Genomic DNA, 15,852 nt, shown 5'->3' with positions numbered 1-15,852 from the left:
CGCCTGGGTGGCTCAGTTGGTTAAGCGACTGCCTTCGGCTCAGGTCATGATCCTGGAGTCCCGGGATCGAGTCCCACATCGGGCTCCCTGCTCAGCAGGGGGTCTGCTTCTCCCTCTGCCCTCTTCCCTCTCGTGCTCTCTGTCTCTCATTCTCTCTCTCTCAAATAAATAAATAAAATCTTTAAAAAAAAAAAAAAGACATTTGATCACAAATGCACCTCAAATTTTAAATTAGAAATGACTAGAAATAGTAAATGGTAATGCTTACACATACATCCACACATGTCTACACACTCACCCATCAATAAATTATATTCTAAAACAATATTTCAGCAATAAAAATGGGTCATAACACAAAATCAATACTAAACAGATGGCATCATATTTACCATCACATCCTCTCCATTACTTTTTCACCCATTCTCCCTCACCCTCCAGTAGCCCATTTTGGCCAGGATCAAGTGGAAGGGGCTCATTGCTATGGTTGCCAGTAGCAACCAGAGTTCTTTCGTAGGTTCAAGAGATGACAAAGACCTTGCAGATAATAAAATCTCAAAGCAGTAACACTTAAGCAATGGTCATAGCTTTTTGTACTTTCTTAAATAAGGCTTTTTTCCAGGATTTCAAGGGAAAAAGTTAAGCTCTCAATTAAGGAAAAACAAACTGGTTCACAGGCCAAATTTGGCTCAATGCCTGGTTTTGTAAAGAAAATTTTTATTAGAAGATATCCATGCTTATTTGTTTATGTATTTGTCTATGGCAGAATTGAGTACGTATGGCCCATAAGGCCTAATATATTTACAATCTGGTCCTTTATCAAAAAAAATTTTGCCAGCCCCTATTCTAAACTGTAGCTACCAAAATACTGAGACTACCCCTAAGAATACCTGTACCAGCCCTCCCAATCCAGCTGCGTCAACCTCAGAATTCACTCTATAAATGCACATTCACTCCTGTCTAACATGTACATTTATCAAAGGTAAAACAGATTTGGAAGGCTCTCAGATACATGGAAAATGGAATCCAAAGCAATAGCTAGCAAGAATATCAAAGTTAGCAATACTGATCTTTTTCTCCTTGTGATAAATTGCTGGCATTTCTACTGGAATATGGGCACACTGGTTCATGTCGGATGAACAAGTAACAGCTGATAGTTAGGGGAAGCTCTGCTTTACATTCAATTCTAAGCCTTCAAAGTCCCTTCCAACCTGGAGACTCTAAGATTTTAATGCAACACAAATATGGGCATAAATTCAGTAACTGAAAACTCAAATTACCTATGGTTAAAAATGATCAAATGAGAGAACTGATGGGATTTGGGGGTAGGGAGTCCAGTTCTGTGATATCACCAATAGCTCTCCTGGGTTATCAATTGCAGGAGGCCCAAGTTTATCTACTGTCACTGGGTCACCACTTAGACAAGTGGTAGAGCTCAGAGCCCAAATCCATCTCTTCTCAGGGCTGAGGGAGCAAATAAATAGTACAAGCTGCTACAGGAAATAAGCCCAGTGGGTCAGGCCCATGATCTCTCCAACCTTCCACAAACAAGGAAAAATAAGGGGTCTGGAGGGTTAGGTTTATCTAAGCCACAGGATAGGTACCTTGCTGGTCCAAACCAAAGTTCAAACCTGACCATTTCTGAAGAACAGCAAACAACATGTAATTCTGGAGTCACTCACCCAGGTGAGAGGGTTGGCCTCAGGTCGAAGGGCAGGGAATGCATCTCTGTTTATAAGACCCAGTTTTACAAATCCATTCAAAGCTTTGGCATACCCCTATAAAAGAATTATTAAGTAGTGTATGAAATTTTTCCCTTCAAAGAAAAAATTTAAAATGCTTTTTTGAAAAGAGGGATCTGTCTTTGTAATTCATGTAGAAGATAGGCTGAAAGTAGTCATCTGACTTGCCTGTATGGATGCAAACACCTTCAGGTTCAGACTGGAATCAAGAGTGTCACAGCAATTCTGCTGGCTTACCTAAAAGACCTTCAAAGACTTGGGTCTTTACTTCTGTTTCTGAGTAACATGGGAGGGGTATTTCTGGCAGGAGAAGGGCAAATGTCCTCATGTGTTATGCCCTTCCAGCTCAGCAGAATAGTATTTAGCAGAACAGTTCCCTCTCTTATACCCCACAAAAGAGATAATCCATTCTGCTGATTAGGAGCCACTATCCTAATGCACATAGGGAACAGGAAGAGAGGTAGGAATCAGAGAGCTTCTTCTGAAATCACACGAATGTGGGGGAGGGGAGCCAAGGAGAAGGAGTTGGGAAGGATCCCATGGGAAGGTGACAGCAAGCTGGGTCTGCAAGGACACGCAGGTGATAGGCAGGCGCAGGAGAGTAACCAAGGCCTCTCTGTCATACTCAGATGATAGTGTCTCATCTTTAATGTTGGAAAGAATATTTGGGTTACTGAGGGGTAACTGAAGGCATTGCCCAGAATGGTGACCCTCATGGATATGAACACTGCAACATCTTCCACCTTCTGGGGTTCTGTGGGAATGGCTGTCATCCATACACATCCTTGAGAGCTTTATTTAATTCTTAAAGCTCTTTTTTTAAAAAAAAAGATTTTATTTATTTATTTGACAGAGAAAGACACAGCGAGAGAGGGAACACAAGCAGGGGGAGTGGGAGAGGGAGAAGCAGGCTTCTCACTGAGCAGGGAGCCCAATGCGGGGCTCGATCCCAGGACCCTGGGATCATGACCTGAGCCGAAGGCAGACGCTTAACAACTGAGCCACCCAGGTGCCCCAATTCTTAAAGCTCTTAAAATGTTCTATTCCTGGGTCTGTATGTTTGGCAAGAGACTATATCTAAAGCTATCAGAAAATCTTAACTCCTGGGGTGCCTGGGTGGCTCAGTTGGTTGAGCATCTGACCCTTGATCTCAGCTCAGCTCTTGGATCTCAGGGTTTTGAGTTCAAGCTCCATGTTGGGCTCCACACTGGGCATAGGGCCTACTTAAAAAAAAAAAAAAAAAAAGACTAAAGAAAATCCTAATTCCTAAACCCTTCCAAAAATGCAACTACTATATTCTTAGAACAAAATGAAGAAAACAGAATCAAGAAATCTGCCAGCACTGAGGATGTTACGGCTTCAGTTCAGACTAGAGTTTCTGCTGTGCTTAGAGGCTTGTGGAACATCCATGGTTCCTAGATCGCCTTTGGTTGTCTTCACTGACCATCTTGTTTGATTCCTGGATCATGAGGACATCACATTCACAGGAGTACAGGTACCTGCCCTCTAGGAGCTTACAATCATTTTCAGGAGGCAACAGAAATATACATAAAAACCTAACTAAAAGTGCTGCTCAGTGCCAATAAATGTAATAAAAGCTTTAAAGAGTAAGAACTATAGTGGCTTTCTCTCTTTAAGAATAAACAGGAGTAATGTATGGTAATTAACATAACATAATAAAAAAAAGAATAAACAGAAGTTGGGGTGCTTGGGTGGCTCAGTCCATTGAGCAGCTGACTCTTGATTTTGGCTCAGGTCATGATCTCAGGGTGGGGCTCCATGTTTGGCAGGGAGTCTGCTTGAGGATTCTCTCTCTCCCTCTCCTTTGGCCTCTCTGCTCTCGCTCTCTCTCTCTAAAATAAATACAAATCAATCTAACAAATAAATAAATAAACAGGAGTTGATGTGGAGAAGCAAAGCAAACCAGAAGCCAGACTTCACGTGCCAACACTGTGGAAATAACCTCTGCTTTTACGTGAATTTTGTGCACACAGGAAAAACACCACCAGTGTTCACTGACTCCTGAGGCCCACCCCACGTAAGGAAGGGGGACAGGAAAAGTTCTGGATGAGGGACCTGTGATCTTAAATAACATGGTATGGAAAGCCTCATGAGAGCCAAGTCCTGAAGGAGCCAAACGAGAGTGTGAAGATATCTGAGTGAAAAAGTTCCGGGCAAAAGCAGCAGCTAGTGAAGAGAAAAGAGCAAGGGGAAAGCATGCACAAGAATGGAAGGGTTATCACCAATGGGCCTATGTGTCTTCCATCTTCCAGAGAAAAAGATCATTAGTGAATGGTGGATAACACCACATGACAAACCCCCTTTCTGCCCTCACCAGGAAGTCTCATGGGGCATCGAGATCTAAAACCAGATCTTTGATTTTCAGAGAGGTGGTATGTTAGAGATGCTGCTTGGGGTGGGTTGAGAAGTGTCTCCCTCATAATTCACATCTACCCAGAACCTCAGACTATGACCTCACTGGGATATTTGCAGATATAATTAGTTAAGGATCTCGATATGAAACCAATCTATATTGAAGGTAGACCCTAAGTCCAATGACTGGCGTCCTTACAAGAAGAGAAGAGGACAGAGGGACACACACAGAAGGTGGTGATATGAAGAGAGAGGCAGAGATTGGACCAGTGTGCCAAGTTAAAGAACACCAAGAATCGCAAGCAGTCATCAGAAGTAGAGGAGAGAGACATGGAACAGTTTCTCCCTCCAAACTTCCAGAAAAAAAAACAACTCTGCCCACACTTTGATTTCAGACTTCTGGCCTCAAGAATAGTGAGAGAATAAATTTCTGTTGTTGTAAGCTACATGGTTTGCAGCAATTTGTTAGAACAGCCCTAGGAAACTACACTGATTGTCTTAATCTGGTCATTCTTGTCACTACTCTTTTGTGATTAATACTTAAATGTGTGGTGGACATTTGCATTTATACCCCTAGAATCTACGCCCCACTTTGTGGTAAAAACATTTTAGATTTGCTTTGGGGAAAATGATGCTGACTATATCTTCAGCTTTCAGGACATGAAACAAAAGGCAAAAGCTGACTGGCATATTTTATCCCACTGACCCCACTGATATTTTCAGCTATACTTTTTCATTCTCACTGGATTTGAACCAAAGAGGCTGGGAGCGCCGTCACCACCGTGCCCTCATGTACCGCCTGGGACTGCAGCCAGCACTCCAAGGAGGAGGCGAGAGGCAAAGAGAAACCAAGCGCCCCTGAGGTCACTTGACCCCAAACCTCACTATATCTGGAGGTGACCCTTCCCCTCCCCCCCAAGTCCTCATGAGTCAGAAGTTCCCTGTTTGCTCAGGCCATCTTGAGCTGTCTCTTAAAACATTCACTCAAAGAGTGCTGAGAAAACAGACTCCAACCTGGTTTATTATCCTAAGTATTTTGATTACTAAGAAAAATTAAGCGTACACATCACTTACATCAAAACAGGAGACATGTTTCATCTCAAATACAGCTGCTTACCTTATATCTCAGTGTCCCCCGCAGCAAAGTGTGCGCAGATGGAATGCCGTAAATCTCAGCATATTTTGTACTGTCTCTGTTAGGATAGCCTTCCAAATTTAAGCCAGGGAAATAATCCATGGGAGTAACTGCATCAAGAAAGGAGATGCCCCCTGCAACATTCACAACCTGAAGAACATTGAAAACGCACAATGGGGTTACAACATTGTGCTCCCCTGTGGACTTATCTGCATTATTTGCATAAAAAAGAAATCAACAGGGTGCCTGGGTGGCTCAGTCGTTATGTGTCTGCCTTCGGCTCAGGTCATGATCCCAGGGTCCTGGGATCGAGCCCCGCATCGGGCTCCCTGCTCAGCGGGAAGCCTGCTTCTCCCTCTCCCACTCCCTCTGCTTGTGTTCCTGCTCTCGCTATCTCTCTCTGTCAAATAAGTAAATAAAATGTTTAGAAAAAAAAAAGAAATCAACATTTTAAAAGAAAGCAATAGAGGATTTGAGAAAAAACATTTTAATGAAACTACCATAACTGACATCCCATACTCAAGCGATTCCACTAACAATTCAGAAGGCCATGATTCTCCCAAGCTTTAAAATCTGACTTAAATCTAGATAAGATGGCACTGAATTATGTCCCATTAGGGGTTTGTTTTTAAATAAATAATAAGCAAAAAGCAACAGACCCTCATTTCAATGGCTATGCTCAGATAACAGTGGCAAGATCCTCACTTCACTCTTCACTTACACATGCCTTTGAATGTTGCATATCAGGCACCAGTCTTGTACATTTCTGTCACAGCTAGCATTAACGGGGCACCTACCATGTACGTGCCAGGACCACACTCATTGTGGAGGGAAGGAGAGTGATGAAGATGAAGAAGTTGCAATCTCTGTCTTCATTCCCTCCTTCATTCACTGAACAAACATTTACTGAATGTCCGCCCAGTACGAGGAGCTGTGCTGGAGCAAGTACAAGGAGCTCACAGCCTGGACTAGTCACCCTACGGGTGTACGCTGGGGACAGGGAATGGGAGAGATGTCCCCTTACAAGAAAGACAACGTGTGAACATACAGCGAAACTCAAAGAAGTGCTACCCCTTAGTGCTAGTGCTAGTCTTACTGCTGGTGAGAATTAGTCAATTCCCAAGCTCTTCTGATTTCTCCGTAATCCTCCTACCTGCTCCCTCCCCAATCACAGTCAAAAGGCACCAAAGCGTATTTTTCCCTTTGATTTTGATGAAAGGACTAAATTGTTCTTTTGGTGTGTGAAGTTTATGAGATGATGAAAAACATTCTGGCGTGATCAAATCAGGGCTGAGAATCTGGGGGCTGCTGGTAGAACTGGGTTTGTCCCTCCTGCACCACTGGAAACAGCTTCTGACCACACGTCTGCAGCTGCAAAAACCACCCAAAGGAGTCTTCTGCTAAACTTAATGAGCCCTAGAGTTTATTTGTAGATAGGTTCTGCCTGTGCCTTGGTCTGAGAGAGAAAAAGGAAATGTCTGTGTAGGTCGCTGAAGGCCCAGAAGGAAATGGGCATTGCTGACTGGAATCAGGCCTGGTGACATCTCTGCAGTTAAAGGCTTAGGTGTGCAGAGCACCAAGCACCACTAAAATTCCAGGAGTGAGAGCTGAAGGACTCAAGGAGGACTTCTCATTTAACTTTCTCAGGAAACTCCCCTGGACTACACAGTGAGCATTTCCAGAGGGACCATTTCTGCCCTATGGCTTTCACACTAATCTCTTCTATCAGAATAGTAAAATTAGAAAAAAAATCTAATAAGCAAGCAAATGTTAACCTTTGGGGTCCCCACACACACATCTCACTTCTAGAACTCATGGCAATTCTAAAGTTTGTTTGTTTTTTACTTATTTGAAGGTGAGGAAATTGTTTTAAAGAAAAATTCTGAAGAGACTACTTATATTCCAGCACTTTACCAATCAGAAAGAAATCAGCTGGTTCATAAAAGTTTATCATCAGATCCTTGGAAGAAACTAGGGAAATAGCAACTGAATAGTCATGATTCACTTAGAGACTGACAGCTGCCAAAACAACTTGTCCCCCAAATTCCTGGGTAATCACTGTCACTTGACCTCAATGCAGAGTTGTATTTCTAGGGCTATATCGTGGGGTTCATGAATAAGCCCTATCCTGTTTAATATTTTATTAATGGCTTCGATGAAGAAAGACATATTTATTTATTTGGCAGAGAATATGCATTTTTTCTGACTCGACGGTGCTCACTCCCAACACCCACTGGGAGCAGAAATAGTGGCTCATGACCCACTACGGCCACAGGCTGCTCTAAACCCAGCTCTTCCCACACCCACACGTCTTTCCCCAACCACTGACTGACAATAAGCTTGATCGCTAAAGTGACAAAACATTTAAATACAGGAAATACAGGACTTGTTCTGAGCTAGGTGCCTTATACACACAAAACTGAGAGTCACCCAGAGGCAGATTTGAACCCGGATCTGTCTGACTCCAATGTCCACGTTCTTTCTACTACACCATACTGTCCCCCTAATTGTGCTTATTTGTGGATCAGTATTTCAAGAAGGCTACTGATTGACAAGGTGCAGCATTCCAATCATGACACTTGCTAACTGCATTCAAAATGGTTGCGGGCAATGGAGAGTAGCGGCTCTTCCTACAAAGGAGGGCTGGGTGCTGCAGTCCAGCTAGGGGCAGGCAATGGGAAGAAAGCTACAAAACCTATCTTAGAGCTGTGTTTTCAGAGCAAGCATGATCCCGAGAGTATTTGTTTCACCGGGAGTCGCTTAGGAGAGGGGGCCAAAGGAGATGATGGTGCTCTACCACGTCACTCCCCAGAGCCACCGATGTCCCACCACCCTCGAACTAAAAGAAGACACAGCCACTGTCTTCCAAATATGTGGAAGGGAATCGTATTTGCTAGGAGTACTATTAGAAGTTAGAAGTTAAAAATGGTGCCAGTGGCTGGAAATTCCTGCAAGGATGTAGGACAGTAAGATACATCCTAGTTCATAGGCCACTGCCTGAGATGCTGGAAAAGTTTAAGTCTTCAACCTTAAGCAGAAGCCAGAGAGGTCACCTGAATCTCCATCGTGATTCCCTGAATTATATAAGGCCTGCTTCGTGGTGGGGGTGATAGCGGCAGAGGGGATGGAGGGACAAGAATACAAGAGAAGCTTTAAGAAGTTTAACGATCTGGGCTGGGAGACACACAGATGCACTTGAATTACTGAGCAAATAATACAGCATCCGGAAGCTTCTTACAGACCAAGTGTGGGAGTCTGGACAAAAGAATAGTGAATGGGGGCTGAAGTCGTCAGGAAAAGCTGCATCCACAAGAGGGAACTTGAGTGGGACCTTGAAAAAAGTATCATTTTAGCAAAGAAAAGAAAGGCATCGTGTTTTCTCTCAGCCTCCCCCACAGTGTCAGGGAGATGCAAAAAGCATTCCTTTTTTACAAAAGGAGTTTGGGATGAAAGGGGAAAACTTCAAATTCAATATATACAACTTCTGCTGCCTGAAAATAACCTCTTGCTTTTCCTGAGCACTCACCACCCTCAATTTCTTTACATAACTAATTTTTGCGGGGGACTTACGCCCTGCCTGAGAACCTGCTGTTAAGCAGATTACCAGCTATTAGACCCCAGGGAGCCCCACTGCAAGTACTTATCTTCAGACCAGGAGCCCAAAGCTCAGAGAGATTCACCAAGTTCTAGTACCACCCAGCTGGCCAGGGCAAAGTCAGGCCCACTAACATCAAAGCCTGCTCTTTCTCACACACAGGCTGCACTCTGCTGACCCTTCCATGGTTATCACCTTTTCATTTATATGGCCTCCCGAAAATAAGCATTTGCCCAATGGAAGCAAGAAATTTTCCCTGCATTCACGTATTAGTGTACACCAAACATGGGCCAGTCTCTTTATCAGGACGGCAGGAGGTGGAAGGAGATTCTACACGTGACAGGAGGCAGGCAGTGGCACATAAGGACGTGCTTTGCAGAACGTCAGACTGTTTCGGGCCCAAACCTTCATGATTCTCAGAAATGGAGAACTGGGTGGGACATCAGTAGCCACATTACCATCAGGAGACTGATGCCCAGTGGGTCTTTACCATTGCCTGGACTTTGGTGGTGCGGTGAAGGATGTCAGCACTTGGACCGGAACTCAGGGGTCCTGGTTCATATCCTGAAACACATGCATGTGTAGCATCAAAGTGTCCTGCTTGTTTGCTAGTGTTTTAAGTGCAGCCACATATGGTCCTCTGGTCACTAAGTCAGCTCTTCTCAAGTTCAGCTGCACATTAGAATCACTTGGGGAGTTTTTGAAGGTCCCCAAACCCAGGCAAATCAGCACCTCTGGGGATGGGCCCAGTCATCATTATGTTCTATTTTCTAAACTGCCTGATGATTCCAATGTGCACCTAAGGCCACGATGTACACTCTACGCATCGTAAGCACAGAAGACAATGCCTGATAAGAACGTTCACTTTGTGCCTTTCAACTTACTCCTCTGTACACAAAATACGTTTAAATTCAGACACACTGGGAATTTAATACTGCTGCTTGAATAATCTTTGTAAGACACGCAGCTGATCACATCATTCACCACTCCCTACAGGGCTAGGGAGAGGTGAGGTGTCCAGAGCACAAAATTTCAAGAGAAGCCCTTAGTTCCGTCACATGTGTTCCTCACAGGAATCTTTCCTTATGGCCACAGGCATGAACCAGGAAGGCAAACGAGCGTGCTGTGGGCCCCGGCTGTGCCACGTGTGGTCTCTTGGACTGTGGCTGAGCTAGCTACACTTCCTACGCTTCCTACTGAGGTCGCTAAGCCACCTAGTAGGGTGGTCGCAAGAATCAAATGAGGTTGGTGCTCAGCAGTTAAGGTGGCAGCATCCCTGCCCAGCTGGCACCTGCTTATCCTCCCAAGCTAAGCACATCTCTTTTCTGCTTTCCTCCCCCCCATCCTCGCCAAGGTCAAACCAACTGCCCTCTCATCTGCGCTCTGTGGCACTGCAGCATACTCTAGAACTTCTCTTGCTGGAGCTTAGCCACTTATCCCAGTGTCTGTCTTACCTCCCATGAGGCAATCTGGTAAAAGAGAAGAGAAAACGCTTTGGGATTAGTTAGACGTGGGTTTGAATCCCAGCTGAAAAATCGTGAACATTCTCTTTGAGCCACAGTTTCCTTACCGCAAGATGATGAAAATAACACTGAATTAATTCTGACACACAGCAGCTGGGAAAGAAAGTTAGCTCCTTTCACTGACCCACTAAACCCTCCATTCCAAGAGCCACCCCCATTCCAGCTATGAGTTCTCCGAGGTCAGGAACTTCATTCAATGTGACAACCTTGAGCAGGGACTCAGCACATATTTAGGACACAGTAAATGTTTGTCCTGCTGAAATAAATCACAAGACGACCTGTATTTATATATGCACAAGTTGAGAAATAAATTTTCAAACTGCAGAAACAACTTGCAAGAAGGTGAAGAAGAAAGAATGAGCACAGGCGTTGCTGGAAACAGCATGTAGACCACACTAAGTGGAACAGAAAATACCCACTGGGAAACACTGGTGGAGGAGAGAATGGAGGACACACAGAACAGCTAATATCAAAGGTCTTGGTATCAGGGAGGAAGAGTGTGGACTTTCTGAGACAGTTACTTCAGGTTTGTATCTCTAAAGCTTTGCTGATAATCCTTCACCTTTCCATTGAGCAGGTAGGTAGCCGGCTGCATTATGTTCATCAAAACTCCCACTGGACTCCAGCTAAATTTGTATCTCAAAGGATTGTCTGAATGTTCAGGGGCTGGAAGCCCACCACAGTAGGAAATATAAGATTCAATCTGTAAAATAAGGGATGAAAGACAATGACAGAAATGGGGTAAATGATGTAAACTCGCTGTTTTTTTTTCTTAAACTTAATAAAGGCTTTCAAAAGCCTTCCTTAAAGCCTTTAAGCCTTCCTTAAAGCCAAATGCTATTTGATTAAGTCAGTTATATTATATATATATATATATATATATATATATATACATTTTTAAAATCCACTGGAGATTGTGACTAATATTTTGCTAGCTAAAAATCCAACTATTAGTTCAATTCTGCTTGGTCAGTTCCTCCTGACTTTTGTGCTCAAATGATACATTTGATTATATATTTTGTAATACATAAGTATAAATAATTACTATTAAAATAGAATTAATATATAATTAATATTTATATAAAATATAATTCTAATTAATTTGATTCCATATTTGATTACATAACTGTTACATATATATAACCTAAAGCACTTAATCTGATTCTATCACATTTTCATATCCAATAGTTCCTTCTCATGTGCAAAAGATACTTTATATACCAAAAGATTGACTATTCTAAAGAATTTTCCCCACTTTTATTTTATTTTATTTTAAAGATTTTATTTATTTATTTGAGAGAGAGAGAATGAGAGAGAGAGCACATGAGAGGGGGGAGGGTCAGAGGGAGAAGCAGACTCCCCGCCGAGCAGGGAGCCCGATGCGGGACTCGATCCAGGGACTCCAGGATCATGACCTGAGCCGAAGGCAGTCGCTCAACCAACTGAGCCACCCAGGTGCCCGAATTTTCCCCACTTTTAAAAGTCAAGCTTTGGGACACCTGGGTGGCTCAATCGTTAAGTGTCCGCCTTCGGCTCAGGTCATGATCCCAGAGTCCTGGGATCGAGCCCCGCATCGGGCTCTCTGCTCAGCGGTAAGCCTGCTTCTCCCTCTCCCACTCCTCCCTGCTTGTGTTCCCTCTCTCGCTGTCTCTCTCTCTGTCAAATAAATAAATAAAATCTTAAAAAAAAGTCAAGCCTTTATCCATTTACAGATAAAGAAGATATAGTATATGTATATATACAATGGATTACCACTCAGCCATCAAAAAAAAAAAAAAGAAAAGAAATCTTGCCATTTGCAATGATGTGGATGAAACTAGAGGGTATTATGCTAAGCAAAATAAGTCAACCAGAGAAAGACAATTACCATATGATCTCAATCATATGGGGAATTTAAGAAACAAAACAGGGGATTATAGGGAAAGGGAGGGAAAAATAAAACAAGCCAAAATCAGAGAGGGAGATAAACCATAAGAGACTCTTAACTATAGGAAACAAACTGAGGGTTGCTGGAGGGGAGGGGTGTGGGGAGATGGGGTAACTGGGTGATAGACATTAAGGAGGGCACGTGCTGTAATGAACACTGGGTATTATGTAAGACTGATGAATCACTGAACTCTACCTCTGAAACAAATAATACACTATATGTTAATTGAATTTAAATTTAAAAAATAATTAAAAATAATAAAAAACAAATCAAGTGGGGAAAAATAAAAATGACTGTTCTTAAGGCTATTTTAAAAAAATTAAAAAATAAAAGTCAAACCTTACCACCTCCAAAGGCAGTCTAAAATCTTTCATTAAAACAAAATATTACAGTAGCATCTATTTCTCTAAAAATCTATTATTAAGCCTTGGACATTGTTTTACTATACAGATGTATCTGCAGTTGAAGGATTTTACTAGAAATTTCTAGTCAACGTATGAGTTAGAATATAGCAGCTTCCTTAATCAAAATTATAAAAAGATTATTTCTGTACACCAAAATCTGGACCTTTTAATATTTTCCTAAATGGACCTTTGGGTGTAAATTAGACTCACCGTGGCTCCCACTTCCTTGGCCTTATCTATGGTTTCCATTGCCAACATATGATCAAGACCAGGGTCCAATCCCAGTTCACCAATGACTGTGATGCCGGCATCTTCCACACTACAACAGGTGGGAAGGGGAGGAAGAAAAAGTTGGATATAAAATAAAAATAATGCCATGGAGCTACTTAGTTGAAAATGACTGAAACTTACCTTTTTTCTAATTCTTTTAGCGCCGGTGTGATGTAGCTTGCAGTGATCATGTTAACTTTGCTTGTGATGCATGCCTTCGCCACAAGAGGATGCAATGCATAAGGCAACAAGCTTAAAAAGAGAGTGAAACTAATCAAAAACTTTCCCAACCCTACCTTTGAATATACCTTAAACTGCACTAAAGCTAAGACATCACTCTGATTATTCTCTCCAAGGTGACCAATGACTCTTGGAGAACTACAGAATAAATTCATCCTGTTATCACATTTAAAACCCTCCACAATTTGACTTTCACCTAATCTTTCCATTATTCTCCCTCTATCTTCTTCATAAACCAAAATGGGAACCAAAGAAGTTATTATAATTCTCTACTCACAGCCTGTACTTTTCCAGCTCTGGAACTTTACTCTGACTGTACCTTCTACTTGGAATATTATGTCCACCCACTCACCCCCATCCAGGCCATACCCTACTTGAAGAAATGTCTGGAGAGTCACCTCCTCTAAGAAGCTCTCCCAGATTCCCCCAAAGCCAGATCTTCTTCTGCATTCATTCAGCTATTTCTTTGCAACATTTAATGGGATTTATTCCATTCATCCTTATATTTCTATGATTTTCTATCTTGGCTCCTCTACTAAAAGATAAGGTTCTTTTTCTTTTTCTGCCATATTTCCCAAATGGCTATCTATCAGTTGGGTTAAACTAAGTCAAAGTGACCCAGATGTTACATTACAGAGTAGAATCTAAGAAGGTCCAAAGGGAGAAATAAGCTTTAATGGTACTGATTGGTGCAAAACTTTTCAAAATGGTTAGAAATCTATATGCTAAGCAAAAAAAATGAAACTGTGTTCAAAACTTAACTCCAACTCAGTTTTCTAAAAATCTGGCTTTGGTGTTTTAATTTGGCACTAGGACTACACAATCACAAAAAAATGAATTTAAGTAATTGTTAATATAAATGAATATATTCATGTTCTATCCAAGGAATAATAAAACATCATGTCAATTGCATAACAATATTCAAGTTCTACTAGCTTATTGACTACCTGGTGAAGCAAGCTACATAGTACAATGAAAATACAAATACAAACTTGTAAACATGATCACACTATTATCACTGTATTTGTCAAATTCATCCTGCAAATTTCAGATTTTCTCTAAAAACAAAAAAATAAAACCACCTCTGAGATACTTACGCCTCCTCAGGTTAGTAAAGTGTTGCTACTTACATTTATTATCCTGTGGAATAAAATTGTGTTCATATTTTGCCAGTATCAGTATGAAAACTCTCAATCTCTGTTTTTTGACTTTTTTAATTAAAAAGAATTATTACCAAACATGGTAACCCCTTAAAAGCCAATGAAAAAATACATGCAAAACTCTTTGTTGGAAAAATATTAATAGAAAATGTACAATGACATCATCTTAAAGATTAAGTAGAGTTTTTTTGGTCACATTCCCCACATTAAAAACTTTCTTAATAAAAAGTTTATTAAGATCTAATAACATTTTAAAACTCTGGCATAATCTGCACTAACCAAATAATATGCTAAGAACTAGAATGCCAGAACTTTGATTAATGGTGCCTATTTTAGACAAAAGGATCAGCATTCATAACTCATTGCATATGTAATATAATACCTACTAAAGGGACAAAACTTTTGAATGATTTGACTCCAACCCAATTAATCCAAATAATTAGAAATGCCACTTGTTAAAACACACAAAATACAAATGGAATTTTCAAAGTAACTTACCGAACTCAATTACTACTTTGCATTAAGAACTAGAATCGCCAAATTAAAACCATGAGGATTTCACATATTATTATAAATTTTTTTGTGAAACATATTCTTCATTTTATTTTGGTGGTCACTATTACTGTGTTTTCATCAAAACACTTTCTCCAACTTAAAAAATAAAAAATGTAAAGAATGCTACAGGATAACAGTGTTTAACAACATTACCACTATTCAGCATGGAAACTCAACGGACTGAGAAAAATTAAATATAAAACAGATTTTGTTAATGTTAAATTTTTTCGAGGCCATCAGTTTGCTAAATTTTTAAATATGCATTATTATTTAGTCATATTTTGCTTCAGATTTAGTTCTAAATGTGTATTATAATGTTTTCCTTTTTTATGGAAAAGAAAAGCAATGTTTTATTTAGGTACCTATGTGTGGCGAAACAAATTCCCTTTGTTTTATTCAGGAGGCTAGAACATTCCATTATGAATCATAATCATATCAATGACAAATAAGGTCTATGGGTCATTGGTAAATTTTTGCTGAATAAAAATTATTGCACATTACATTTATATAAATAGAATAACATTTTAAGTGCCTAAAGCGAGCCTATAATTTAAATACATCAAGAGATAATACACAAGTTCCCACACAGGATTACCTTTCCTATTGTATGTTTTCTAAACCCTTTTGTTGTTGTTGTTGTTGTTGTTTTTTGAAGTAGGACATCACAGAACTTCCTCCAAAGATATCATTTCAATCTGATCTAACTATGAAAGTCACCTCATTATGGATGAGCAGGTAGCTTTCTTCCATCTTGGAAAAATTATATTCTAAGAATAAATGACTCTTCTCATCACTTCGGTATTTTAAAACCCAGTTTAATTATAGAGTACCCTCATGTAGCTCTGTACCTAGAAGTTAGATCTGCATTTTTATCAGTAGTAAACACTATAGTTCAAGATCTGTTCCGCCAATAAGACTAAAAATGGTTAAA

General features: G+C 40.8%; 1 protein-coding gene across 3 annotated transcripts in view; it reads right to left on the bottom strand.

Moving 5' to 3' along the window:
- The window catches only part of AASS (aminoadipate-semialdehyde synthase), a 75,443-nt gene that overhangs the window by 11,014 nt on the left and 48,577 nt on the right, over nucleotides 1–15,852 (bottom strand). For all 3 annotated transcript variants that reach the window (XM_081800187.1, XM_081800184.1, XM_081800185.1), the window contains exons 16-20: nucleotides 13,108–13,218; nucleotides 12,907–13,015; nucleotides 10,928–11,068; nucleotides 5,230–5,397; nucleotides 1,680–1,775 (exon numbers count right to left, since the gene is read on the bottom strand). In XM_081800187.1, the coding sequence (XP_081656313.1) occupies nucleotides 1,680–1,775; nucleotides 5,230–5,397; nucleotides 10,928–11,068; nucleotides 12,907–13,015; nucleotides 13,108–13,218 (625 nt within the window). The remainder of the gene's footprint in view (nucleotides 1–1,679; nucleotides 1,776–5,229; nucleotides 5,398–10,927; nucleotides 11,069–12,906; nucleotides 13,016–13,107; nucleotides 13,219–15,852) is intronic.

Source organism: Leptonychotes weddellii, chromosome 12, assembly GCF_054177405.1.
Source record: "Leptonychotes weddellii isolate Sample4059 chromosome 12, ASM5417740v2, whole genome shotgun sequence".
Taxonomy (NCBI): Eukaryota; Metazoa; Chordata; class Mammalia; order Carnivora; family Phocidae; genus Leptonychotes; species Leptonychotes weddellii.
This window is presented reverse-complemented; position numbering and strand designations above follow the sequence as displayed.